This window comes from Tinamus guttatus, unplaced genomic scaffold (genome assembly GCF_059628265.1).
Source record: "Tinamus guttatus ecotype Peru unplaced genomic scaffold, ASM5962826v1 Tinamus_guttatus_pri_ptg000356l, whole genome shotgun sequence".
In the NCBI taxonomy this organism is placed as follows: Eukaryota; Metazoa; Chordata; class Aves; order Tinamiformes; family Tinamidae; genus Tinamus; species Tinamus guttatus.
The window spans coordinates 2,765,531-2,792,344 of NW_028288890.1; the positions used below are offsets into that span (position 1 = coordinate 2,765,531).

Below are 26,814 nucleotides of genomic sequence, written 5' to 3' on the forward strand. Positions count from 1 at the left end.
GCCAAGGGGCAGCAACTCCCGGGACAACGGCATTTTTGGCAGCTCAGGTGGAAATTTGCAGGTGCTTCTGGTAAACACAGCTGGTTAACAAAGATCATTGAGTTTTGGTGCTGGTAACCCACATGTGAGGGGCTGAAAGCCTGGGAGATGTGTCACCAAAGTGGCTGCAGGTGTTGCTGGCAGCTGGGGAGAGCATGTTCAGGAGCAGGAGAATGGTCCCACCAACATGTGTGGACTGGAGCACAGCCCCACCACTCTAAGCATGGTCCAGAGCATGGTCCCAGCACCTTGTGCGGGCAGGAGCACAGTCCCATCACCACATGCATGGGCAGGACCATGGTCCCATCACCACGTGCGGGAGAAAAGGGGCTAGGATGGTTCCTGAAAGGAAACAGAATGGGCAAGAGCAGAAGGTGCCTGGGCCTACCTGGCCACCGCAGCACCCACCACTGACACGGGTGAAGAGGTGGCACAGGCAAAGAGAAACAGAGAAGCAAAGGCAGAAAAGGGTGATCTGAATTGCAGAGGAAAAGCACCAGGTTCTTAAGAAAAGGCTTTGGCTTTACACAAGTATTAACATTCACTGTTGACTTTCCACCTTCAGGCTAAAGACAGCAATCAATCACTTTCATACCAAGAAAAAATACTCATTCTGCGTAAAAGGAATGCAGATAAGAAGTAACAATAACCTGACTGCCTTGGCAGGGGTTAAATATCCCGATGGAGGGATGGAGGAAGCCCGGGTGTCTGGCACTGGACAGATGAAGGAGTGAAACCCACTCCGCTCAGATCCCTTTTTTTGTTTCAAAGGGGAGGCACAGCTCATCTAAGTCATTGAGAGTATTGTGCTCTTGTGATTAAAAAAATAAATAAATAAAAAAGGATGCCTGGATGTGTGTTTTTTTTAATTAAAGAACACTGCCTGCCCTACTTTATTAATTGGAGTATGGGAAATAATCTATCAGGGTGGTAAGGAGTTTGGGGAATAGGACAGATGGAGCCGGTGTACATTTTCAATCAAAGCACATAAAAATTAACATACAGAAAGGTTTTTTTTCCTTCTTTTTCTTTTCTTTTGCTAGATTACTTATACTTGATATTTTTTTCAAAGGTTCAAATTAAGCCTGTTTTGTATCTTCATGCCTCAGGAAAAAAAGAAAAGAGAGAAGCTGCATTGGCAATGCTGAAGCTTCAACCCTGTGCTCCTACCGCTGTTTTGGCATCGAGAGCTCGGGCCTTCTTAAAACACATTTTGAAGGTCTTTTGCACAGAGCTGAGAGCATCGGCAGGGAGAAGGAAGAGTGGAAAACAAATGAAAATCCCTACAGGCCAAGGGGCTGTGCCCAGCACGCCAGGGCCTGCCGTGCTCTGCACAGGGCATCCCACAGGGCCTAAATCACCTATTTGTTTGGGTATTTTTTCCAGAAATGGCTTCACTCCCCAAAACGCCTCCTCCAAAGGCAGAACCCACAAGCTCCGCACACCGGCTCTCCCTCCGAGCGCGGAGTCTCACCCACGCGACTGCGACCCATTAGGGGAGCGATATCATCTTGACAGCAAAATTACAGATAATCAAGAGAAAAAAAAAGAAAAGAAAAAGAAAAGAAAAAAAAGGAGGGTGAGGTGCTCAGGAGTGCATTGCAATCCTGTTATCCGCTTCTGCAGTACTTACTTAAAAAAAATTCCTGCCCCAAAAGATGCAGGGGGCAGCCCAGCTCCGTGCATCCCTGCAGGTCCCTCCATGCTCCCCGCAAGAACAATCCAACACATTAAGGGCCAGGCAAATACTGCTCCCAAAGTGTGTTTTTTAAGAAAATTTATGCCCTTTTTTTTTTTTCTCATTTATAATGGGTGTTATTGATGCAATATTTAGCTTAAGCACAAAGGTAGAAGTCCAGGTACATTTACAAAGAAGCCTCCTGGACTTTCTAGCTCCTGGTGGCTTTTGCAAGCTATCCTGTGGCGGGGAGTGAGCGGGTATAAATGTTGCCTTTATTTTAACATTCTTTTGCAAAATAAAATGATTTCCATCACTTTTCTTCTAATGACAAGGACACATGTCTGTTGAGATTGATTTTGCATAACAGAGTTTTAATACAAAACATGACAACTTGCCCCATCTTTCATTTTTTTTATGCTCTATGGCTATTTTGGGATTATTAATTTTGTTAAGACAGATGAAAAGCGATCAAAGCAAAAGTGGTGCAGGTACCACTCTTGCTACCATCAATGCACATGTAATAAGATGGTAGAGCAGTAGAGAGGTTAATTGCTGCGCACGTTTTCGCAGCTATCAGAATAGCTTTTTTTTATTGAAGAGATGTTCCAGTGCTAGACTTGTTATTATAAGATAATTTCAAGTTGAATTGTCCCCTAAGATTTATTAAATATATGAAATGGTCTAAAACAAATTGAGATGAACAATTGAGGCTACTGAAATACTCTAAAATAAATTTAAGAAGGAAAAAGAAAGAAATCACTGTTTGTAGCTGTTTCTACTCAAAACGTGCCACCAAACCCAAGAGCTGTGAAGACAGGTTGCAAAACTGGTGCTGTCGGACTGGGTGCATGGTGGGGACAGAGGAGCAGCGACGATGTGACCTCTACCAGGGGCTGCTCCAGCAACACAATAGCCTGGAAGAAAATATTCCTGTGGCTTCCTGCTCGTATGGGCAAACCCAGAGGTAACAGCTGGAAAGCCATTCCAGATGTGCTCCTTATTAATAGCATGATTTGTGTCAGATGGGGGTCCCTTAAGGTAATTACGCACGTTGCTGGGCAGGAAGGGAAGACCAAATGTGGCTGGAGGACCGGCTATGCATTTGGATTGCTCCAAAACCCTATCCCTGTAGCTCCATGGAATACTGGAGCTCAGCAACACCCGCACTTCACTCCGGGCTCCTTTGAGATCCAGCTGATGGAAACTGTCTGGGAACGTGGCGCTCTGGATCCAAAAGCAAGAACTTCAATCCAGAGCCTGTGGGGTCTCTTGGATCCTCTCCAGGGAATTGGCTGGGCAATAAATTGGGTTCCAGAGGATCAGCCCATAAACCATGGCCTGGACTGAATTTCTCAGACAGATCATCTCCTGTCAGAGCTCTCTCTGGAGTCTAACACTTTTTTCTTTTTTTTTTTTTTTTTTTTTTTCCCAATCCCAATAACAGTATATAAATGTTTTCCTGTCTGGTGTATTTTTCTTCCCTAAATTGTACCATCTCCATGGAGGCTGGCCAAGGAAATGGAAAGCCATCAATAACAAAGACAACTCTTTTTTTGCACCCATCTGTGCTCTTCCAACGGTTGTAATTACTCGCATTTAGAACCGAGACAGGTTTCTAACCACGATCCTAACAGCAAGCCCTCTCTTCTGGGGAGTCGGAAAGCAGGACACTGAGTTATTACAGCGGCGCATGGGCAAGGGGAAGATCCCGGCAAGACCCTCTCTGCCCTCCGGCTTCTGAAGCCTGGCTGAAAGCAGCATCCTTGGAGGAGCTTCACCTTGCTTGGCATAAGCAATCCCAGTGCTCCTCCTGGGCACTGGGAAGGGTTTTTTTTCCCTCTCCCTCAGTATTCACATTTTAATTTTTCCATCTAAATGCAGAATGCAGATTCCTGTCCTACATCAGCTCTTGGAAAAACGCAAGGAAACAGCAGTGGGCTGCAGGAGAGTGGGCAGCTGTGCAGGGTCGGGGAAATGTCACCCATGCACCCAGTGTGCACCCAATGTCACTAAACTGGGAAGTGCACAGAGGCCGGTACCACAAGCACATCCCGCAAAACGCTGTGCCCCCCTCGCCATCAAGGAGCACCGAGTCGGGGCATCGCGTAGGCAAAAAGCGCTTACCGGGTTTGGGGATGAGTCCTTGGAAAGGCCTGCAAAAAAAGAAAAGGAGGATGTAGAACAAAAGCGCAGGAGGTGTTTGGAGCGCACGCGCTCCGGCAGCGAGCAGCGCCGCGGGGACGCACCTCGTCACGGTGAACTTGATCTTGTCGGCCACAGCCAGTATCCGCTCCAGGTTCTGCGAGCCGAAGGTGCACGGCTTCCGGAAGGGGATGCCGGGGGGCAGCCCTTCGATGATCACCGAGCCCGGGTTGCTCTTGATCCGCTTGTAGGGCACTTGCACGGGGTACTTGATTCCCAAGGCTTCCCCTGGAAGAGAGGCGAAGTGCGAGCACAGGTGACGCCAGCGGCTCTGCGACGGCCGGTGTCCCGCGGTGCTCCGACGTCCCCAAAGCGCCACGCTGAGCCCAGCGAGACGGAGCATGTGGGATTGGGGTCAAGGACCAACATTTTCAGGCCATCACCCTGGGGACAGAGGGGTCGCTCCTCATGCAGAGGGGAGCGTGAACAGAACCACCTGGCCAGGGGGTATCAAAAAGCAAAGGAGGGATGGGGAGCAAAAAGGAGGGAAGAAAAAGATCCAGGGAGGAACGGAGTAGAGACAAGTCTCACGCTGCTCTCTCACCGTATTTCTTATTGAACAGGTCCTGGACTTGCTCCCGCAGTGTGTTAGCGATGTCTATTCTGGAAAGCCTGGCATCATAATTTTCTGTAAAATAAAAAAACAATTATGGACTTCTGCTGTTAAATTAAAAGGCACTCTGTGACTTTTAAGTAATATGATTTTCTAATTATAGGAAAGTCCTTATCGCGCAATTAGCTAATCTCTGGAGTAGGCCATTTGAAGTCCTTAAAAATAATCTAAACAGAAATACGTTCCCCCCACCCCCATTTGCTATGAATAAAAGCTGCATGAAATCGAAGATTCATTTGTGATAATTACTGACATTAAAACAAAATGAAATCAAGAACGGATCCAAAAACCTTCAGTGGGGCCAGGGGGCTGCTGGGGCTCTTGGCCAGCCCTCGTGCTGCCCTGGTGCTGGGTCCGCACGGGGCTGGGGACGGCCCGCACGCGGGATTCACACAAACATCACCCGGGTGCAAAAGCCACAAAGAGACAAAACGCGAGGCTTAGGAGACTTAATTCTGTGTTTTGCAAGGTCAGACTACATGATAACCAGAGAGTTTAATTAGAGCACCATGCACTTCTTGTCACTAGTCTGGAACCCGGGGACTGTCCACCCCAGGGGTGCTTGGCTCTGTCTTGGGTTTTGTCTGTCTGGTCTCCTGTCCTCTCACCCCATCTCCTCCTTTTATTTTCTTTTCTCCTACCCACCCATGCTTTGAGCCTCCAACAAGCCTCCAAATGGCCCATGTGCTGGGTGCTGAAGGTGGCAAATGTGACGAAGACTGTGGGGCTGAAGGCCGTGGGGCACAGGGGAGGCCCGCACGCCCTGCCCATTCTCACCTTGGAAGCCCTGTCTCTTCACCGCATCGTCACCGAGCGGGTCGCTCACGTCCCTCTCACCAGCTGCCAGGACAGAGAAGAGGACAGCAATGAGTGTTTGCAGCCCAGCCACAGGAGAAGACACAAGGAAGCAATTTCCAGAGGCCCCAAATACCAGGGACAGGCCAAAAATGACGCGGCGAAGGAAGGAATGACAGGCAAAGGCTCAAGTTCCCATCACAACTCATCATTAATAGCCAGGCTGCCGTACGTTTCAGGACCTACCTTTGGCTCCTGGGCTGTCAGAAGAGGTCTCCTTAATTCCCTCAGCCAGGAGCTCCGGTCTGGAAAACAGTGAGGAGCAGGCAACGTGCCAGTGAGGTCTCATTCCAATAAACCATCAACATTTTACTGCTCCATCTATCACCAAGGATAACACTCCTCCATGCATGAACCCACTAAACGTACCTGGCTAATGCAATTTTAAAGCGGCTTCAATACAACAAGGGGACTTTGGAAACGTTTTTCCTGCTGACAGGCTCTTTAGCGAGCCTGGATAATGCTTGTCAATATGCTTTGGGCCCAAAAACATCTCTCTTGGACATCTGAAGATAAAAATGCATAGAGATCTGATACCAGGACTGGTTAGCTGCCCTTCAAACCCATGTTGGAAGCTATGTTGTCAAGAAAGATGTTTGGGATCAGGAAAGAATGGGGAGAAATCCCAAACCTACTGTTGGTCTTGTGTCAATTCCTGGTCTGATGCCACAAAGTCTCACTGCTCCCAATTTTTCTTTTCTGTTTCAGCTACCCAGAGTTGACTACATTATTTCTCTTCTCTGCGAGAGAATTTTTTTCCGATCTTGCTCCTTGCCAGAACTGAACCTATGTCCATGAGCCAGAGGACACAGAGCCTGGAGTTACTCAAAGCAGCAGTAGAAAATGCCTGAGACCCCAGTGCCAACCTCCACCTGAAGTCTGGAGGCCAGGGAACTTGTTCCTTTTCACCTAATGAAGCTTTAGTGCCTTAGAGCTTCAAGTTAAAGCCATGAAGAGCAGATCAGACTGCTCAAGCAGAACGGGGTTGGACTGAGGTAGCATTTGGGTGAGAAACCTCTGCATAATACTTAAAAGTATTTTGAAATCCCGGTCACTTGTGCCAGGTGCTTTTCCTCTCCCTGGGCAACAGCAGGGAACTGCATAGGGGCTGCACCCAAATCTCTCTGCACAACGATGCTTTATTGTATACCAAAGATCTAAGTGCCGGGTGAGATCTGAAGGCTAAAGGTTTGCACCAGCTGAGGGAGCTGGGCCTGTTCAACCTGAAGAAGAGAAGGCTGAGAGGGGACCTGAGCTGTGTCTATAAATTCCTTAAGGGAAGGAGTGAGGAGGATGGGGCCAGCCTCTTTCCCATGGTGGCCAGCAATAGGACAAGAGGAAACAGCCCCAAACTGAAGCACCAAAAGTTCCACAGGAACTTAAGGAAAAATTTCTTGCCAGTGAGGGTGACAGAGCACTGGAACAGGCTGCCCAGAGAGCTCATGGAATCTCCTTCTGTGGAGATATTCAAAACCTGCTTGGATACAATCCTGTGTAACGTGCTCTAGGTGACTCTGCCGGGGGGTTGGACTAGATGATCTCTAAAGGTCCCTTCCAACCTTAATGATTCTACGACTCTATTACCCATCCTTTACTATGCCCTTCTGTTAAGGTCACGGCTTTGCAAAGGCAAGTTAAAAAACAAAAAACAAAGGGATAGAGAGACTGACATATCACCACTCCCTGATGGGGACAGCTCCTACGACGTAATGTCAGCTGAACGCTTTTAATCAAGCAAATTTATTGAAGGTGACCACCTGATAGATGTTTTTGAGGGCACTTACTCAAGAGCTGTTACAGCCCAGAAGCAAACGCTAAAACCAATAAAGTCCTCAGCAGAGGTTTTGGGCAAGTGTCTTGTCTTACCGTTTAATGACAAACTGGATGTTGTTGCTTGCTTGTAGGATCTTCTTCAGCTTTGCAATTCCAAAGCAGTTTGGGCGACGCAGGAGGATGCCTTCAGGCAAGCCCACCACAAACAGGTCCTCGGGGTACATCAGGAACTTGGAGTAGGGAACTTTGACCGGCTCCGAAATTCCTATGGCTTTTGCTGAGTGAGGACCAAATCTCGTTAGTTTAAGCTTCCCAAGTGGGGGAAAGCAAGACAGTCATGATACGCTGAGCCCATTCATTACTCTATCCTTTGATGCAGATTCAAGGGGAATTCAAGGGGAAATCTATGCAGGAATTAGGAACTGTCTTTCTATCTGCTGTTTTAATATAACCTGCCTTTCAGCAACATTCTTGTACAAAGGGCTTTCTCAAGTGTCTCTTCACAAGAAAGAGGGGACCCCCACGCCTAAACCTTCATGAATGCCTCTCTGCAGCTGCCAGATGTGGGCACAGTGAGCAGAATACAAGGGAAATTGGCTGCAGTGCTGCGGCACTCCAGTAATTGTTGCTGGGTCAGTAGAGCCCTACTTGCCCTGCAAGCTCGTTGCTGAAGACATTCATCTCTTGTAGACCGTCCGGGGAACTTGCAGACTCATTGCACACAAGGCCAGACTTCCAACAGCAATGCTGGGCATTGCCAGCCACCCGGCCCCATCCCTGGGGATGCATCTCGGCTTCCCTGCTGGGCATCCTGCAGGGCTTTTGCTTGCTCTTCTGAACTTGGGTAATAGGCAAGTGGATGTGCAGACACTGTCAAGTAACAATTTTTGGTCCAAGATGAAAAACCAGGACCAAAACCCAGGCTGAACTCCCAGTCCGTTCCTAAACTAGGAACAAACCCATCAGCCAGCCCAGAACTTAAAGCTTTATCAGTAGGGCACAGCTCTGCCCAGGGAGCATCCTGGCCCTTCTCAAGGGCACCAAACCCCAAAATTAAAGCCCATCTTTCCAACATGCTCTGCCTATTCCGAAGATCTCTCCTGACTGAAGCTGCATGATTCAAATCTTAAAAAAAATGCTTCTATATTACAAAGTAATTCTGTCCTCTTGGACAAGTCACCTCCAAATCCAATCCGTTTATAATTCCTCAGAGGAATGCAGGACTTAACATTCCACAAAAAAAACATTTTCTCATCCAACGCAACCAAAGACCTCACTGCCACAAAGGATGATTCTACTTTAAAGCAAAGCCCAGAGCAGCCTGAGCACCGTGGCTTGGCCTCCGGCATTCCCGGTGTTGCCAGTCCTGGGGATGGATGAGCCGAGCCTCATCCCCATTACCGACAGGCTGAGAAAACTTGCTGCCAGCTCTCAAACCACCTGGGTATCTTCCCTTGTGTGTTTTTTTTTCCCAAGGTTAAATAAGCTTTATGAAAAAAAGGAGGAACATTATATATACATAATTTTAATTGCATTCCCTCAACACCCTCCTGAACTAGGGCATTTAGACAAATCCTTAGGCAAGAAAAGCAGGGAACACCTCGGGGTGGGGGTGTTATGCAGCCTAACAGTCCCCTCCTGCACCACAACACCAGCTGGCACCATCAAAAGGAAAAACAACTCTCTGATACTGCAAACGAGCGGACGGGAAACCGCTCCAGCCCCTGCCCTCAGCACGAGGGGGACCGAAGCCACCGAGGCAGCTCCTGGGCATGACCAGCTCAAAGGTACCACGGAAGCCAAGAGGAAGAGCTGCAGGAACCAGGCCCATCCAGACCCCAGACGTGTTTGTAAGCCCAGCAGACAGCAAACGAACAAATTAGATTGCACCTTTAGTCAGCACGGATTTAGAAATAGTAGGTGACATTTCTCAGCAATTAGAAGCTCCCCAAGCCATTTGACTAATGACAAATGATTTTTTGTCAATCTAACAACAATCTTACCATATCTGGTGTTGAACAAAATCTCCACTTGCTTCCTCAAATGACTTAAAACGTCCCCTACACCATCTGCAGAAAAGAACACATACAGCGAAATCAGCCACCTCCAAGGTGACAAGTGGATGAGGGTGGCCTGGGCTGAGTGACTTGTTCTGGGCTCCCTCTTGGAGTCTCCAGAACCACAGCCAGCTCATAGGCAGCCTCCAAACTCACTGTCCCAGTGCAGAAATGCTGGCCATGTCCAATCATGGAGCAGAAAAATTCAGAAGGATTTTGAAGGTAGCAAAGTTTGCAGGACATCCTGGGCCAGACAGCCCTTCCCAACCTTCCTCCATCCTCTGGTGACCTCCGAGGCCTGCAAGGCACCATGACACCGCCAGGACAGTGAGTTTTGAGTGCTGCACTGGACCAAGCAGAAAGCCCAGAGCCCAGGGTGCATGTGGAGGTCAGCAGGATTCTAATGAATTGTTTTGCATCTGTATCAGTCTTGGTGATATTATTAATTTCCCTTCTTGGGCTCTATATTTTTGATGCCCAGCAGTGGACATTAACATGCACCGATAGTCCTGCGCCTCCCTGTCAAATGATACAGCAGAGATCTAAAACAGAAACGGTCCAGCTTTTCTCTGGAGATCTTCTGTATTTTCTGCCTTCCACTGCTGCTGTTTAAGTGGCCAGGGGCCACTGGTCAATATTTCAGGGACATGGACGGGTGGACATCATTATTCACCCAGCACAGTGCTGTTAGCCACACTGCACAGAACATGTTAACCTTGGAGTCCAAAAAGGAAAGTGTTATTTTAAGACGGTTAGTAACAGGCAACAGACAGATGGAAAATAATTGGGAAGAGACAATGGGATCAGAGCAGCCTGCCCAGTGATGGGCAGCAAGTAACTTTTGCCCAGGATTTTCTTCAGGCCTGTCAGGCTGCAGGGCTCTGTGGGGCCAGGGACGTCCCTGGGGATGACAGTCCCTGCAGGTGACAGTCCCTGGCAGGCATTCGCAGGCCTCTGCAGGGATGCACCAAAAGCCCGGAGTGGTGAGGAAGGAAGCGCTCAATTACAGAATTCACACGACCTCAATCCAAGTTTGCAATTTTATCACATTCTGCTCTACTCTCTCTTCTCTCTCACCACGTAACCCTGTTCCAGAGTGAGAAGGCTTCACTCTTCGACCCACTTAGGAGTGAAAAGGCTGGAGATGATCTGCACAAAGCTGAGAAGTAGCGTTCAAGCTGTAAACAGCTGCTCACCCTTTCATTGCTCGTTTATCCTGCACAGAGCAGAGGGGAGGGATACGAGCTGGCCTGGACCCTCCTTGCCTGGATCCCGCTTCGGGCAGCTCCATCACAGAAAGGAGCAGTCACAGGTACAGGGAAACATCCTATGCTCATCTATGTCGATGGAACAGGGCACCTAACCTGCACTCCAAATGTGGCACCAGCCCTGAAGGTGCAGATGCATCAGGGCCCTCTCCCAGCTTCATTACAGGTGCCACCAGGTGACACAAACACACCAGCTGAGCATCAGGACTCCAGAATACAGAGGTGCCCCTTTTATCAAGACCTTCAGGGGACCGAATATTTTGCAAACCATTAGAAAGGCCTCCAGCCACCATTCAGAGCACATATATGTTCCTTTTAAAACCCTGCGGGTCTATCAGGTGGTGACACGTGGGCTCGTCGCAGACTCACCCGATCCCTCCAGCTGCTTCTCCTCATGCCGTGAATCCTCGCTAGGCCCCTTTTCTGCACCTGCCAGGGAAGAGGAAGGTTGGCACTGCCCAGAGCCAGGAAAACATGGGAATGAGCTGAGTACAAAGGGAATTGGAAGGAGCCACCATGGCAATCCCAACAATGTGAGGTTGGACAGCACGGGCCATTCTCTGGAAAGAGCTTTGGCCTGGTGTCCAGCAAGCACCTGTCAAGACCCAGCTCAGGTCCAGGTGCTCCCAGTTCAAGTCTGGCTGTCTCTCCAGATGATAAATATCAGCAAATGCAGAGATGTCAGAGCATGGGGCTTAACTGGGACCATGACATGTGGGCTCCTGCCTCGGAAATTGCTGTTTATAACAAATACTCTCTTCACAGATATACACATGGATGCAGTGTTTCTGCACAATCTCAGGATGCCTTAATTTTTTATTACCTGTTCCTGTTTCCAGGATGTAGCTCGACTCCTCGGAAGCCACGTGCGCGGCTGTTGTGTCGTGCATTTCATCTAAGCTGGGCGATCGATCTGTGGACAAAGCACAGAGGCAGTTTGGGCTCTGCTGCTGGGGACATCAGCCCTCACCATCCAGCAGGAAGGAGTGTGTGAGCTCGGGATGCAGCCTCACAGACACGGGACACCAGGCGCTGCTCCACGAGCCAAGCATTTGGCTTAGCAAATCTGCTCGCTTCCTACAAGGCAACACCAGGATCTCTTCCGAAAACACATCCAAACTCCCACACTGGGGGCAAGGCGCCCTACAAAAAAGCTAAAGCTACAAAATTTCTTCCTAGATTCCATAGAAGGCAAAGGGTAAAAATAGTTCAAAATTATTTAAAAGGCTTAATTCCATCCAGCTACTCAATTCTGGCTTAAAAAGTTAATGCTACTTGACTTAACTACTGCACCTTGGAAGACCATCCTGATAATTTGCTGCCTTGCTCCACAAAACACCATCACCTCTAAATTTCTCTTGCATATATATGTAGGCCCTCTTAATTTAAACCTGTATCCCCTAATTCTGGGCGGATGCTCTCCTGTGCCCTCAAAGAGATATCTAAATTTCGTTTCAAATAAACCGTTAGCTAGTTTAAATGCTTCAATCAGATCAATTCTTAATCACCTTCTTGCAGGATAAATAATCCAAATTTCATCAATTTCTCCTTGTACGTGAGCACCTCTTTTCTATTAATCATCTTCAGTGCCCTAAGCTGTACTCACTCTGATTTAACTTTATCTATCTTCACATAAGGTAATAAAAAGTGGACTCTGGACTTCAAGTGCAATCTAACTGGCCCCAGAGAAGTGGTAACACCTCCTCCTTACAAGTCCTGCCAGCTCGACGCATATTAACTTTCCTCTCTCCCATTACCTGTCAAGTTGAAAATGAAAACATTTGATCTACCAATACCTAGGTGCTTCTCCCTGCTCTGTATTAACTGTAATTAAGTCCATTCCAGTGCAATTCCAGCACAACTCTCCAGACAGCACCACACTCACATCGGCACAACATGGAGCGGTGCAACGTGGCCGCAGTCGAGACCCGTGCGGCTCCGCTCGCGCTGGGTATCGTTTCTACCCGAGCATCGCTTGGCACTCGGGCATGCTCCGAGTCATGTTCCCACTTGCATTCTGGTGAGATTATTAATTAATGCTTGTAAAGCACACCGAAAATGCAAAGTGCTAACTAATCACGCGTTAAATCCTTACTGTCGTCCCACCACCTGGCAACAGCTCAGGAAGCAACTCCAGAAATGGCAGCCCAAAGGTGGTCAGGTCTCCAGAGAACTCGTCTCTCAGCTGGCCCACAGGAATCCATTTTCAGCTTATGCTTAATGTTAAACCTGTTCTTACAAACTCTTCATGCTTTTCTAAGTTGGGGGCTTCATTGAAATATCACATGCCTGCATTGGAGACCCTCTAAACCCCTGCACCAAGGAAAACCACAGACCTGGACCAGCACAACCCCTACCTGGAACAGTGATTTGAATGATGTCCAATTCATTCGGCTCAATTTTGATCTGCCTGATGCCACTCAGCTCTCCTGAGGTACCTGAGTAGGAAAGGGAAGTGAAAGGTAGATAACCTCAGACACAAATGCCCAGCACATGGGCAGTGAGAACGTCACTGCTGGTGGTCCAGGCTCCCAACTGCAACCGGTTCCAGGGCAGAGGTTGCTGCTCTTGGGCCACCCAGTGACAGTGACAGCCCCACAGTGCAGAGGAAGCAACACAGGGCTGTGGGATCCCACGCAGCCCAGCAACACCCGTCAGGATTTGCACCCGTGAATGGCCTCGACGGCGACACATGTTGAAGGGATATTAAAAGTAGGGATAGGGTGAACTGTCATTTATTGCAAGGTGGATTTCCTCCCCGTGGGGTGGGACTAATGCACACCAAGGCACCAAATCCCACATCATCACTGGGCTTGCTGTGGCTTTACCTGTTTGGACATCCATCCAGTATTTAACCTGGGCTGATTTCTCCGGCCCAGACCCTGGGGTGAATTAGTCCAGCTGTGCAACAACCTCATCTGAAGGGAAAACAGGGCACTTTGTCCCCCAGAGCATTTGCAGCTTGTTTGCAGAGTGTTCCCAGGGCGCGCAGGGGAGCTCAGCTGACGCGCAGCAGCGCAGTCATGTGTCTGCCGTTAGGTAGGAGGGAGCTCACACATTAAAGACTTCATTGAGCATCACATTTAAGCACATGCTTAGGCCCCCTGTCTCATTCTTTTCAATTTATGCATTTTTTTGGCCCCAGCCGGAGGGTCATATGATAACAGCCGCTATCTCCATATCTATCAAACAGGAATAAAATGCTGAAAACTGCCCCCGGTGATACCATCTAACTGGTGTCACACTTCCAAGTTATGTTTAAGGCCACTTAGGCTTCTGGTTCTTCATCACAAGTTTATTGTGGTTGCTAGTACAACCAAGCGAGCAGACCACCCCAACACGGAGCAAGGTTTGGCCTGTTTTCCCAGACTTTTGCCCCCATTTATTTTGCTGCATCAGCAGGCAGGTTATCCTTTGCTGTTACCCTTTACATTTGTATTGTTGGCGCCTTTTTTTTTTTTTTTTTTTTAAATGAGACCTTCTTGCACAGCAGCCCACAGACAAACACGTGTGTGAGGTGTCACACGCGCGCCTTGCTCTGCATTGCTGTTCTCAGCCAGAACGGGGTCATTCCTTGCTTACCTGGTTCACAGCTTTCGGAAATGCTACACTTCTCAGCCCTGCAAGGGAAAGGCAGGCAAAAAACGTGGTAAGGGAGCAATTAAACAAAGCTTAATCCATCGTGTCCATGCGGAGCACGGCCGGATGAACCACAGCAGAGAGGTTGGCCTTGGCTAGCTGAGCCCCCCTTCCCAATGCATCCATCTGGGAAAGCTAGGCTGGGATGGTTTTAGGAGCATGGAAACCACAGAGGCAACTCTTGCAATTGCTCTCAAGGTAGGCATGTCTTAAATAGAGCTTGATTTTCTCCTGTAACATGTTAATTTATGCTCCAGTTCCCAGAAGGACTGGACTATCTCCATTCCGCACATCTAAAACGTTGCAGGCGCCCAGGCCCTGTCTCAGCATCATTTTCCAACTGTTGCCTGCTCCCCAATACTAATCACAGCAGATCCCTGGAGCCCAATGGATACAACCTCAGCAAAAGGCTCCTGAAAGCAAGGGGAGTTTTAACAGCAGCCTGAAACCTTGAAGGCTCCATCACTGCGGTGGGGAGAAGTGCATAACATCATTACAATGTGGTTACTCATACAGCTAAAGCAAATACAGAGAAAGGAAAAAAAGTCAATTGATTTGGTAAATATTTGTTCTACCCAAAGCTTTCCTCTCCCCTGAATACTGGGCACCAAACCAGTATTCTTGTGCCTAGAGTTAACTTAGCACATTTCAAAATTTATACAAGGTATTCAGCATCTAAATAAGATTACTTTGTATGCTCAGCCCTGATTTTCTCTTTCTCTCTCTCTCTCTCTCTCTCTCTCTCTTTCTTAAGCACTACGGCCTTCAGGCAACATAAGGACCAAGGAACGGCACTGGGAGCCGCAGTCGCCGCAGTGCTGGTCCATCAAGGCAAAACAAAAACAGCCAAGAGGCTCCACATCTGCATTTGGTCAGGAGGTTTTCTAACCCACTCTCAACAGCAGAACAAACTACCGACACAGTTAAATTAACAGGAAGAGCTCTCGAAATCTTCTTCCTAAAGATGCTGTAAGGTCATACCTTCATATGGGCAAAAAGGAACTCTGGTCTAACAAACACTACGTGTGTGCAAAGCAGGAGCTATGGGAAAGGGTTTCCACTCTTGCACTTTGGGTCAAAGTCAACCTTTTGCTCTGGAAATCTGGGAGGAGGTTGTCCCCAAGGAATAGATTACCCCCCTGCAATATCTAGCACTTCTCCTTGAGCATTCGGTCCTGCCCTTTCTCCAAAAGTGGACTCTGACCTGGGCGGACCACTGCTATGGAAATTGGTGTATTCCAATCAGGGAACAGAAGTTTCCTCGTTTGCAGGAAGGAGGAACAAAACGGGATTTGATTATCTTTCCAGGATATGTTTTCCTTTGGTGCAGATATGCATTATCAATAGATTTGGAGGTTTAACTTACACCTGCAAAAGAACAAGTTTCACAGCACAGTCACGCTTTGCAATTCCCTTCTGCAATTCCCCGGGAGCACCAGTAAGAGCTGCCCCTGGACCACAAGCTTCCTGCTGCCCTCGGCACTCGCAGCAGCACATCTCAGGCCGGGAACAGCCCCGGCACCGCTGGCACGCTCCCAGACACACGGCTACGGCTTTTCCATCTATTGCTTTGCACAAATTGCCTTGGTTTCCTGCATATTCTGCCTCTCTGTCTGCTCTCTCTGTTGGTGAGAAAAGGAGGCTCAGGGACTCGCTCAGAGCCACAAACACCTCCCCTTTCCTACGGGGCAGAAGTCCTAACCTGGGGATGAAGCCAGTGCTCAGGGTTTACCCACCGTGGGCAAGCACAACTGTAGGTGCATGTGGGACCACACCAAGGGAGACAGACTTGAAAAGCACCCAGCAAATCCCAGATCATGAAGCACACTTCAATCAGTCATGGATTCATTTCAGTTAAGACCCAAGGTGAGGGGAGCCAAACAAGCCCTGGAGAAGCCCGGAGCAATTTAAGACATCTCCCCTACCCAAGCTGTGGAGGTTTTTGACCTGGCAGTCCTGGCCAAATGGGCTGATGAAGGTGTCCGTGCAGTGCCGGGAGACCTGGTGCTGAGGAGCTCTCCCACGTTCCATCACACTAACCCTCCTTGGAGGGCACAGCCTCCAGCACCAGGGGAGGCAGGACAGCAGGGGAAGCCAAGTTCTTAAACTGCTCCCCACTATCTGCCAGAATTGTGTCTATAAAACAGCCACATTGCACATTTATCTTGGGATGAACCCAAGTTTAACCTGGGACTTGCAGCGAAGCATCTGGAGAGCATTAGGAGAGCACCCAGCGTCACCGCAGCTTTTTTGGCACTGCCTGCTCCTGTTTGGGCTTGCAGGCTCCGGGGGTCTTTGCATGTCCAGTGTCCCCATTAGTGCTGGTCTGTCCAACGTTGAGAAGCCCAAGAGCAGCTTTGGAGGATTATCAGCCTTCAAGTAATTTAGCCTGCAGACTCTCAAAAGCTACCAGGGAAACACAGTCTGAACTGAAGCAGGAATTTCATCTCACCTGCAGACATCCTGGGAAAGCTCATGCTGCTCTAAGTGCTCCTAAACCCACAGAAATCCACAACCTACTCGTTCAGGATTGCTAGTATTAGCCAGTGGGTCTGGGACAAGGGCTACGAGAAGGCAGCACAACCTCCAAGGACCTGCCCACCTCATGGGCTACTGACTGCTCCTGTGAAAACCACACTGACCTGCTGGACTCTGTTAGTCTCCCTGCGAGCTCTTTCTAAACAAATAGTGAGTGTTTAGCAGGGCATGAGGACACGGGCTGGGGGCGACTCCTTGGGCAGTGCTTTAAACTCCGCTCGCTCCGTGGCTGAGTGTGCCCAGCTTGTCTTTGTCAGTCCCCATGCCATCACTTCTGTACAAAATCAGTGATTCCCAACGCGCCCGTGCTGGGAAATGCTCCATCCTCCCTGCACTTGCTGCTTGCCCAAGCGAAGCTGCTTTGCAATGTGCAGCAGCTGTGTTATCTGCAGCACCTTTCTGCTGCTGCATCTTTCCAACCTTCTCCAGCTGCAACTACTTAGTCTTCAGTCCTCCCGAGCACACATATTCACAAGCAGCCACAACACCGACTCTCTCCAATGTTTTAACAAATGGACTCTTTCCCTCTTGGTGGGCAATCCTGCATCCCACATCCCACCCTGCACAGGGGAGCCCCGGGATGCAGGGCGAGCAGCGCCGGTACCTGCTGTTGGCCTGTGACGTCCCGGCCAGATCGAGGGCGGCCGCGGCGCGGAGCGGCTCGGGGGAGATCTCACCCGGCGGGCTCGCAGGCTCCAGCTTCGTTGGGTCTTTGGTGAATTTGCTTCCTGGTCGCCGTTTGCCATTAAAAGCAAAGCCATGATTAATGCCCTGATGACACTCGGCTTCTTACTCCCACAGAGATTCCCAGCCCTCCTGCTGAGAGCCCCGGGAACCGGAACCCCTCATACTGTAGCAAGGGAAAGGATGCAACCGGTCAGCAAGGAGCGGGGAAGGAAACATTTAATCACCCTGAAAACCCTCACTTTGCCTTCCCTGGCGCTCAGCAAGCTGAAAGGCCGTAATGAAACCTCGGCAATGCCCTTAGGGATGGAAAGGGCAATTTGAGAACTGGATAGGAAATGAAAATCAGGCAGGGAAGATGAGGGATGGCTGCTTGGAGGAGGAGGAGGGAAGGAAACAAGGCTGCCTAGGTGCATAGATGTCCTCTTGAGCACCTGGACCCAGCCCTTCACCAGCCTTAAAGCCCCTTTGGACAGCCCCATCCCTGGGAAGATCCTGCCCACGGGAATGCGGAACCTTCTGTCTCTGTCCCACGGGGACGGGCAGGGCTCTGGCAATAGCCCCTGTGGCAACACCAAGTCTTAAGGCTCCTTTTAATTTGTGCTTCTGACCGACCCAAATCCTCTCTTTGCAGCACCGAGGCCCATCCCGAGCAGCCACCCAGGGGAGCAGCAAAAATAGGCTCCCCGGCAGCGGCAGCGACGTTAATTAAAGGGTGAGCAAAGCTGCCACGAGCCGCTCGAGACGCTGGCCCCGCTGCAACTCCGCTGCGCAGAAACAGCATCCGTGCAGGAACGGCACCTCCTGACTCAGCAGCCGCTCCGGCAGCAGCGGATCTGCTGATTCCCATCAGCAAAATGGAGTTTTTAGCCTGCACGGGGCCTGTGGGGATGTCTCGGCCACACTCACAGCTGAATGGAGCACCTTTTTCCATCGCTTCTCGGAGGGGAATGCGGATAGGGACGGCGGCAGCGAGCTCACCTCCGTGCCCAAATGGTGGGATCAAGGCTTCCCACTATCCGTCTTATTTTATTTGCTACAAACCATTTCAAATGGCTTTAAAACCAGAGGATTAAATGTGTGTGCGGAGAGAAAATAAAAAGGCAGAAGAAACTCCCCAGGATTTTGTCCCTGATAACATTGATTCTTGTTCTTTCATTTTAAAAGCAGTTAGTAGCTGGATAATGTTGGCACTTTCTAGCCAAAAAAACAAAAGACTAGTTTACCAGTGAGGAACCAAGCAGTGATTTTTCTTTCCCATGAAAGCATAGAAATGTGTCATGTGCCTCCTGTAGATGAAATTCGCCCTGGCACAGAGTGAAAGCCCAGTCTCATGCACCATATATTTCTCACTTAAATCTCTGAAATGCTATTTGAGCAGTGCAGAGGGCTTGCATGGATCCTGGGCAAAAGCAAATCTTGCTGTGCCTGGGCGTGATGCACAGAGGAGGCTTTTCCTCCCCGAATATCTTTACCTACATCCTGCACTTTTGCTATTTACAGGCAGCATTATTGCAGCCTACAATCTGTCAATTTGCAGGCAAGAAATCAAGCAACGTTAAGAACGTACCTGTAAAGATTCTTTCGTCAAACATCCTAGGAGGAAAGAAAAAAAAAGGAAAGAAATAGGTGCTTCTAATGACTTCATTTTAATTTAGTGTTAAACCAAGTCAAAATAGTGTTATTTTACTCATTCCATTTAAAAAATAACAATCTCCAGCTTGTTGTGCAACCAAGCGATCTTACAGCATGTGCTTTTCAACTAAAGTACCTTTACATCTACTTATAAGTCATTCTCTTCGTTTAATTAACTTATTAAATGAGGCTGGCTTTACCAAAAAGGAAACTAAAGTATCTGTTATTGGGTTTTTCCTCACTGGAGACCATTCACCAACTTCCATTGGAGCGAAGCAGAAATATTTGCACTCTTTCCATCTTGGGAAAAGGCGGCTATTTTAGACACCAAACTGTGTCCTGCAGGTGGTTATTTCAGAGCCACCCGAAAATTCCTGCACAGAAGCACTCAGGAGAGCAAAGCATGCTCGGATAGGAACTGGCAGTGGAAGCAGGAAGCAGTCGGATCCCAGCTGAGGACACAGGTCCCTTAAAAATTACAAGATTTCTGCAATGAAATGTTTTGTTTTTTCCATCTCAAATCGCAGCCCCTCAGAGCTTTAAAATGCAGCTTCTAAAGTTTTGGGCAGGCCAGGGGACAACAGCAGTTTGGGACACATGGGCACCCATCTGAGCTGCAAAATTAAATCACAAATTCTACAAGCAGGGCTGGCACCACTCGTGCAGTGAAATCTTCCTGGCCCGTCCTCCGCATGGGCCAGCCTCGTGCGACACAGTGATCCTTCTGTGAGCCAAATCTTCCAGACATTTAAAGACCTCTTTGCTTTTACAATGCCTAATTCTTATTGATTGCAGTGATTTTAGTGCCTTCAAGAATCCTCGCCTTGTTCTGTCTGTACTTAGCTGCACACCTCCAACATAGGAATAGCACAACTTCAGTACAGGTGAGAGGGACCTGTTAAATACACTATGAAATGAGTCTCTTCGATGGAAGAGGAAGGAGGGATTGCACGCTGTGCACATAACCAGGAAAACTCCCACCTCTCCCTATGCCAGGACAAAAGTAGACACTAGGACATAACATGCTGTGCTTAGATAATGAAAAATATCCAAAATGGGGGAAAATACCCCACAAAAGCCCGAGGTTGAGGGGATTTCAGCTGGACTTCGACTGCAGTCAAAGTGTCCCGTGGCCACCCAAAATGCTCAGGGAGGTAAAATCACTGTCTGCCCAGTCTTGTCACCACGTCATTGCTGCAGTGACTGTGCTCGCAGGGCTCCTGACAGCTGTGTGGCTCAGTTGCATCATTAAGAAAAAGGGAAAGAGATGGAAAAACAAAGGTTTGGACAAAATAAAAATAGTACCCTTCTTATGACTGCACAACATCCATTTAACCCATTCTCGGAAAGAAGGATAGCACAAGTTTTGGGTGAAAAAACCCCAACTTTTGTTTACATTCCCCAGCCACCGCCAAGGTGTGGTAAATTCCCACCCGGAGCCGAGGACATGGATCCATCTCAGAGCAGCCGTTCCCTGGGCGCCTGAGCAGCGAACTGACTAAGGCAGTACTGACAGCTGAGCAGAGGGGAAGAACCAGACACCGTGAGCCAAATGCGCTGTAATTATGACATTAAAGCTGAATATATCACCAGCTCACGCCTGGAGACTACATTCAGAAGAGATTACTGGTGACAGATGACGCTAATGCAGAGGGGAGCGCGCCCGGCTCACCACGTACCTTTTGATGACAAAATGGATGTTGTGCCTCTCCTCCAGGATCCGCTTGAGCTTGGGGACACCGTAAGTGCAAGGTCTTTTGAAGGGGATTTTGTCAGGGATGCCGATGATTTCCACGGCCTCCGGGTCGCAGGCGATCTTCCGGTAGGGCACGGGAACCATGTGGTCTAGGCCCAAGGCTTCGGCTGGAAGGAGAGCGCGCGGCGTTAGCTTAAGCGATCCGCTCCGGCCAGGTGGCCCTGTCCCAGCACGCTTCCCCCATGTACCTGCTTTTCCAGGTGAAAAGCAGCAGCTGGGATCACTGCAATCTCCTGGTTTCCCACCTCATAAATATAAAACGGCAGCAGCAAAGGCTCCCCTCGCCTGTGGGACTCGGGCACGCTGACCCCCCTGGGCCGCCTTTGCAACCCAGGCCATGGCGCAGCCACGGTGTAAATTCCTTAACATGGGGGATGCCAGAGGGAAATATTGACATAACCTCAAGAAGCAAGGCAGGGATCAGGAGCTGCCGGGTTACGGGTGTTAAAAAGCAAAGGGAGTTGTAGCATATGGCTTCTGCTGCTGTGTTAGGGAACAAAAATGATTGCTATATAATGATATGCAAACCACAAGCACTGCAGATGCATAATGGGATATTAACTCCTACTCACCATATCTGCTGTTAAACAGAATTTGCACGCACTCCCTAAGGGTGTTGATATCTTCAGTTTCTTTTATAAAACTGTCCCACTTATCTATCAAAACAAAATAAAAGAAATAAGGAACTTCCATATGGTTCACAGGCAGCAGATGCACTCTTCTCTTGCGAGGTGCTGAGAAGCAGGAACCAGGCTTCGCTGCTTTAAAAATAATCATTTCCCCCTTCCTTCCTGTGTGAGCCCAGCAGATAGGGTCCGGGCTTCCCCACAACCTCCCCTGCAGCCACATGAGAAATGACCCCGTAGAAGATTTCAACCCCAAAAGATCCTTCAGGGGAGGACAAGCTCTGGCTGCAAAGCACCCTTGAAGCGCACAGCAATTTCACAAAGCAGCTTTTTGGTGCCTTCTCTTTCTCAACTTTCCCACCCCCGTTTTATCCTGAGGGTTTTGCTGTGAACACGTCAGCGTTTGAGGCCCGTGCGTTCCTCGGGTGCAGCCTCCTCTTCCTCGTGGGAAGCTGCTTGTCATCCTCTGGGCACCTTGGTCCTGCTGACCAAGGTCCAGACTCAACGGAAAGGGAAATTCCCCGTTGTGACACTTGTCCCAGCCCCTACTCACACCCCAGTGCCCGTGGTGCACGTACCTGTCTTGTCATGGACAATGGAGAAGAGGATGCGCTTGGAGGAGTGCACGTTCTGGATGAGCGGGCCCCCAGCACCCGCTGCTTTCTGTCCTGGACACAAGGAGAGACAAGGCCAAAGGGATGATAAGAGGCAAATCGAGGCAGGTGCACAGGGCAAGAGGTGTTCGGGGATCCCCCGGGGACACCCAAGGGCATCACCGACTGCTGGTGACGTGCAAGCTGGATGCAGGACAGCATCCCTCATCATCTAAGAGCAACATCAAGCCCGGGAGTCCCACCAACCTCACCATGTGCCCCCAAACTCCATAACCCTCCTCACAGGGCAGCCCCCATCACTTTGAAGAGAGGCACCCGTGTGCCTTCCATGAGGACCTCGAATGCTGCCAGGGACAGCTGAAGACCTTCAGAGGAAGCAGCCTGAGGCTGTGTCTTGGGGCTCTGTTCACCCCCAGGGGAGCATATGGCCGTGTCAAGGGCAAAGACCAACCTCCCGCAGCCCCGGAGAGCTGGGAATGACCCATACTCCATCACCTTGTCCTCACAGACCAGGGCGAGCTGGAAATCGCTCTTTGGGGTCGGGGTAGCCAGGCTGCACCCTCAGAGCAGTGGGAGCTGCTCCCGCCACAGCAGCCTGGGATGCACCTGGATGCTACAGCAAGACAGTTTGGGACCACCCAAACACGGGGGTCTCTGCCTTTTCAGCTTTGGTGGCCTTTGCACCAGGCCCTCCTCCGAGAGCAAACTTGAGGCTATTACCACAGCAGTCGCTGTACTCCTGTGAGGAAGGCACCTTCAGGTCTCCTGAGGGCCTGGCCATCAGCACCTCGCTGGCTGCATTCACCCCGTGCACGCCGGAGGACACCTCTTGCTTTAGGTCCATGGCAATCTGCGTAGGCAGCGAGACACCGTATAAGAAATTGGTCATGGCTACAGCGGACGGAGTGTCTTGGCTGGTGGATTTAGCGATCTGGTTATTTGCACTGGGCTCCCAGCCGCCCTTGGACGCTAGGGAGGTACAATTCAACTCTACACTAGGGTTCGGCTCTCTGCTGGGCTCATCCGCTGGCCTGAAGGGGAGAGAAAGAAGAGAAGAGGAAAACACAGGTTCCTTCAGGTCCACACACTGCAACCGGCTCCGGCAGTACACGCTGCGACCCACGCGCGCGAGAGCTGCTGTCCTGCCCAGCTCCTGCCACAGACAGGACGAGCTTTGCTTGCCACCAGGATGCCCTGCAAGTTGGAAGCAGGAAGCTCCTCGAAACAGGGTGAAAGATCTGGCTAGAAACCTGGAGGCACCAGTTTCAGGCACAAGCTGGGTGGAATCAAAACTGCTCACACTGTCAGCCTTCTTGGGCCAACATTTCGGTAGACACGAGCAGGACAAATAAGCCAGACAAGCACAGATTGGAAGAGGGAAGAGTCCAGGAGTCATGTCCAGGAGGGTGGAAAGTTCACACACTTTTTTGCATTTTGTTTCTAAAACTACAGCTGCCATCTGACTTCTTCCAACGTCTCCTACAGCCCTCTGCACCATTTTCTCCTAGGGCAGGTAGGTCTCACGACAATTCAGAAGGGTTATTAGCTGAGGCAAACCAGTCTAGCTCTGTAACTTGGGGCATTTAAGGAGTAAAACTATCAGTGGGACCTTATCCATCGACATTATGGACATTTTCAGCTCTGAGAACTCCTGACAAGATCAACAAGGACCTCAACCATGGGTGAATTTCATACCAAGGACACGCATGCTTTACATGAGACATGCAGCCATCATTTCAAAAATAGCTCAAGCCGTGTTTGTCCTACTTTTAGCCATCTCCGCCTGATTTTTTCAGAAGTGCTGAGCCTTCAAAGTGAGTATTTGCTGGTGCTCAGCATTTCTCTGAATTGAACCAAGGTGCCTGAAGACAGGCAAACTTCAGGAGAATGGGAATCTGAATCTGACAGCTCCTTGTGAAAACACGTTCCAAATAGCCTGGAGAGTTCATCCCCCTCCATTATCCCAACCTTTCCCTGTCATCTGGTGTAAAATATTCATTTCAGCCTAGAAATAGGTTTAAGGCATTTACATTGGAAATCTCTCTGGTGATGAGAAAGCACTTAGCTTAACATGGATGAGTTTTTGGTGGAGATGCAAGAAGTGATGTGGTTAACCTTGCACATTTAGAAGGTATCCTTTCCATTTTCACTTTATAGAAATGATCTGGAGTCCACTAAACACTGATAAATCTCTCTGCAAGACTGGATTTTGCAAGGCTGGACCTACACGGCAGGAGTTGGAGGTCTCCAATGGGGAGGCAAACAGGAGGCAAGAAGCCAAAATGCCACGTGTGCCGTGGTAGCTTTGCTGCAGACCTGGACTGACATTCGAGTGCTTCCATGCCCTCCATCCCCTCAGGGTGCTCCTGAAGTTACCTTTTTAGCCTGAACCGGATACTGTGGCTGTGCTCTAAAATGGCCATTAGGGATTTCACGTCGTACTCCATGGGCTTCTTGAAGCTGATCCCCTCGGGCAAGCCAGCGACTGCCAGCAATCCTGGCTCTTTCAGGAATCTCTCATATGGCAAGGGCACCACACTGCTCTTCCCGATGGCTTCACCTGGGGGACAGGCACAAGGACAAACTGTGTAAAATCACTGGCTTTTCCAGACAAAGTTTGCAACGTCCTGCAGCCGACAGGGCTGGAGGAGTAGATGTGACAGCGAAGAAATGTGACAGCACCAGCGGCAGCACGTCACAACTGTTCCCTCCGATGAGAATGTTATTAGAACGAGATCATTTCCTAAGTCAGCACTTAGCATTTAAGGATCTGTGAGCATTTTATAAACATTAATTAATAAAAATCTCAGCAAATCCAATAAGCAGAAGGCCCTGCGTTTCACCATAAAATCCTTAGCCAGGCCCCTTGGCACAGCCCCAGCCCCTCGCGGCGATGCTGGTTCGTGCCAACCCTGGTGGGAGCTGAGATCTAACAGAGGGAGGATGAAGGGTTTGCACTGATTTTGATCTTGTGTTTACTGAAACATTCTGGGGATCTTACTTTTGTATTTTCTTATGTTACTTCCCAGAAGAAAGTACTTTCATTCTTATTGCTTCTACGGAGTCTTGATGCACTTTTTAAAGTGAGAAAAATACCTGAATTTCCTTCCATTTGACACGTTAAAAGTGTCGTGAGCATCGATACATTTGAACGCAAAAGACCTTCAGTGGTCAAGAAATCTCACCGTATCTCCTTGGCAGATGGACACTCAGTTCACCCTCATACGAGAGCCCTGAACACACAGCACTGGCTCAGCAACACAAGAAAAGCACATGCATCTTTGGACCTTTCACAGCAAAATCACCCTAAGGAACGGGGAACAAGCTGCTTCCACTTCCCCCATCAGTGAAAAACGACCGTTTCCAAGCGCGTCACAGCTTCACAGAGGTTTTTCTAAACAACTAAAGGCTGGGTGCCCAAACCTGGCATGCAGAAGGGAGCCTTATTTCCAGACAAGACACTTCCTGGAAAACGGGCCCCTCAAATCTTTCGAGAAGAGCCGAAACCCCTGAACCACTCTCCCTTAGAAAAAAACTACTTTGGAAACCAACCCAAACCACTGCAACCAATAAATCCAGTGCACAAAGCATGAAGCAGAAGAGAAGAAATAGCCGTGCATGAATGTGACCTGTCTGGCAAATCAACATCCAGCTGCAGAACATCTGGCTACATGGCAAGGTTTCCACTCCTTTATCTCCAGTGTTTTGGGGATCTCAATCCATGCACTATAGTCACACAGAAGAGAATATGGGACCTCACAATAGCTGTGGCATTTTATACTGCTGATTTTCTTTAACAATTTTTTTCTTTCATTTCATTTTTACCTTTTCTTTTTTTAAAATAACCTGCAGAAGATCTTAGAGAAATCCTTGAAATCTTGTGGCACTGTCAGTAAGTCCTTATTAAAAGTGATTTCTTCAACGTGTTCTTTGAAGCAACACACAGTAACTAATGATGCGAGACTTGCATGAGCCATCAAGGTTCCTTATAGCTGGGATGGATAATGTTTTAATTAAGCCAATAACAGAAGTTTCAAAACAAACCTTTGAACCACAACAGTGCAAGAACATTTTCCAAAAGCTTGCAAGATGCTAATTGATTCCTTGCCTCAATGCAGCGACTTGAGCGGGTTTTCACTTCCCACCGTCACCCCCCTTGGCCTTGCTGGCACCTGGGGAAGCCACGGGCAATGCCCACAGCGTCTCCTTATCCATCCAACGCTCATCAACTCCCTGAATATATTTTTATGGGGAATGCGTTACTGTCAAAGTGACCTTCAACCAGCCTCGCGTTGCCATGCGGAGGCTCATGGTTTAGCTAAGGAGAGACAATAATAATCATTAATGCCTGTTAATAGAACTCGGCGGTAATCAGTCATTCCAGTGGCATGGAGATTACCGGGCTCTGGAGGGAATATGTGATCTTTTGGGCTGCGCATTTTCTAAGATTTGTTTCCAATCCCTGTTGATGGGAGGCAACTGAAAGGATAAAGAAGAGAAAGAAAGCAGAAGAAAGATAACTGCTAATTTTCAAGAGCCGTATCGGTACTGGAAACAGAATCACCCTGAGGAACCTCCTATCTTTGGTGTCGATTCTCTGGAGTCGACCACGGCACGGGCTTCTCACTGCCTAAAATGGGGAACGTGCCGCAGGGCCTACAAGCCTGCCCCTTGCTTCTCAGCAAAGCCACTTTCTCCCATAAATTCCCGGGAAGACGCTATTGCTCAACACCTAAACCCCTTCAAGTTAGCATTACGTAGGCCAAGTCCTCCTCTGGCCAAGGGAGGATCCACCTGCCAAAGCTTCTGCCCAGTAGTTTGCACCATAGAAAGC

At 49.1% G+C, this 26,814-nt stretch overlaps 1 protein-coding gene across 1 annotated transcript in view; it reads right to left on the reverse strand.

Annotated features, from left to right (window-relative positions):
- Window positions 1–26,814, reverse strand: part of GTF2IRD1 (GTF2I repeat domain containing 1) — a 45,036-nt gene that overhangs the window by 9,767 nt on the left and 8,455 nt on the right. Inside the window, exons 4-21 of the mRNA XM_010219821.2 lie at window positions 24,357–24,540; window positions 22,701–23,011; window positions 21,945–22,034; window positions 21,313–21,396; window positions 20,664–20,847; window positions 18,920–18,945; window positions 17,270–17,393; window positions 14,071–14,108; window positions 12,846–12,926; window positions 11,312–11,401; window positions 10,858–10,917; window positions 9,167–9,232; window positions 7,257–7,440; window positions 5,577–5,635; window positions 5,313–5,375; window positions 4,467–4,550; window positions 3,967–4,150; window positions 3,845–3,873 (exon numbers count right to left, since the gene is read on the reverse strand). Of these exons, the coding sequence (XP_010218123.2) occupies window positions 3,845–3,873; window positions 3,967–4,150; window positions 4,467–4,550; window positions 5,313–5,375; window positions 5,577–5,635; window positions 7,257–7,440; window positions 9,167–9,232; window positions 10,858–10,917; window positions 11,312–11,401; window positions 12,846–12,926; window positions 14,071–14,108; window positions 17,270–17,393; window positions 18,920–18,945; window positions 20,664–20,847; window positions 21,313–21,396; window positions 21,945–22,034; window positions 22,701–23,011; window positions 24,357–24,540 (1,941 nt within the window). The remainder of the gene's footprint in view (window positions 1–3,844; window positions 3,874–3,966; window positions 4,151–4,466; window positions 4,551–5,312; window positions 5,376–5,576; window positions 5,636–7,256; window positions 7,441–9,166; window positions 9,233–10,857; window positions 10,918–11,311; window positions 11,402–12,845; window positions 12,927–14,070; window positions 14,109–17,269; window positions 17,394–18,919; window positions 18,946–20,663; window positions 20,848–21,312; window positions 21,397–21,944; window positions 22,035–22,700; window positions 23,012–24,356; window positions 24,541–26,814) is intronic.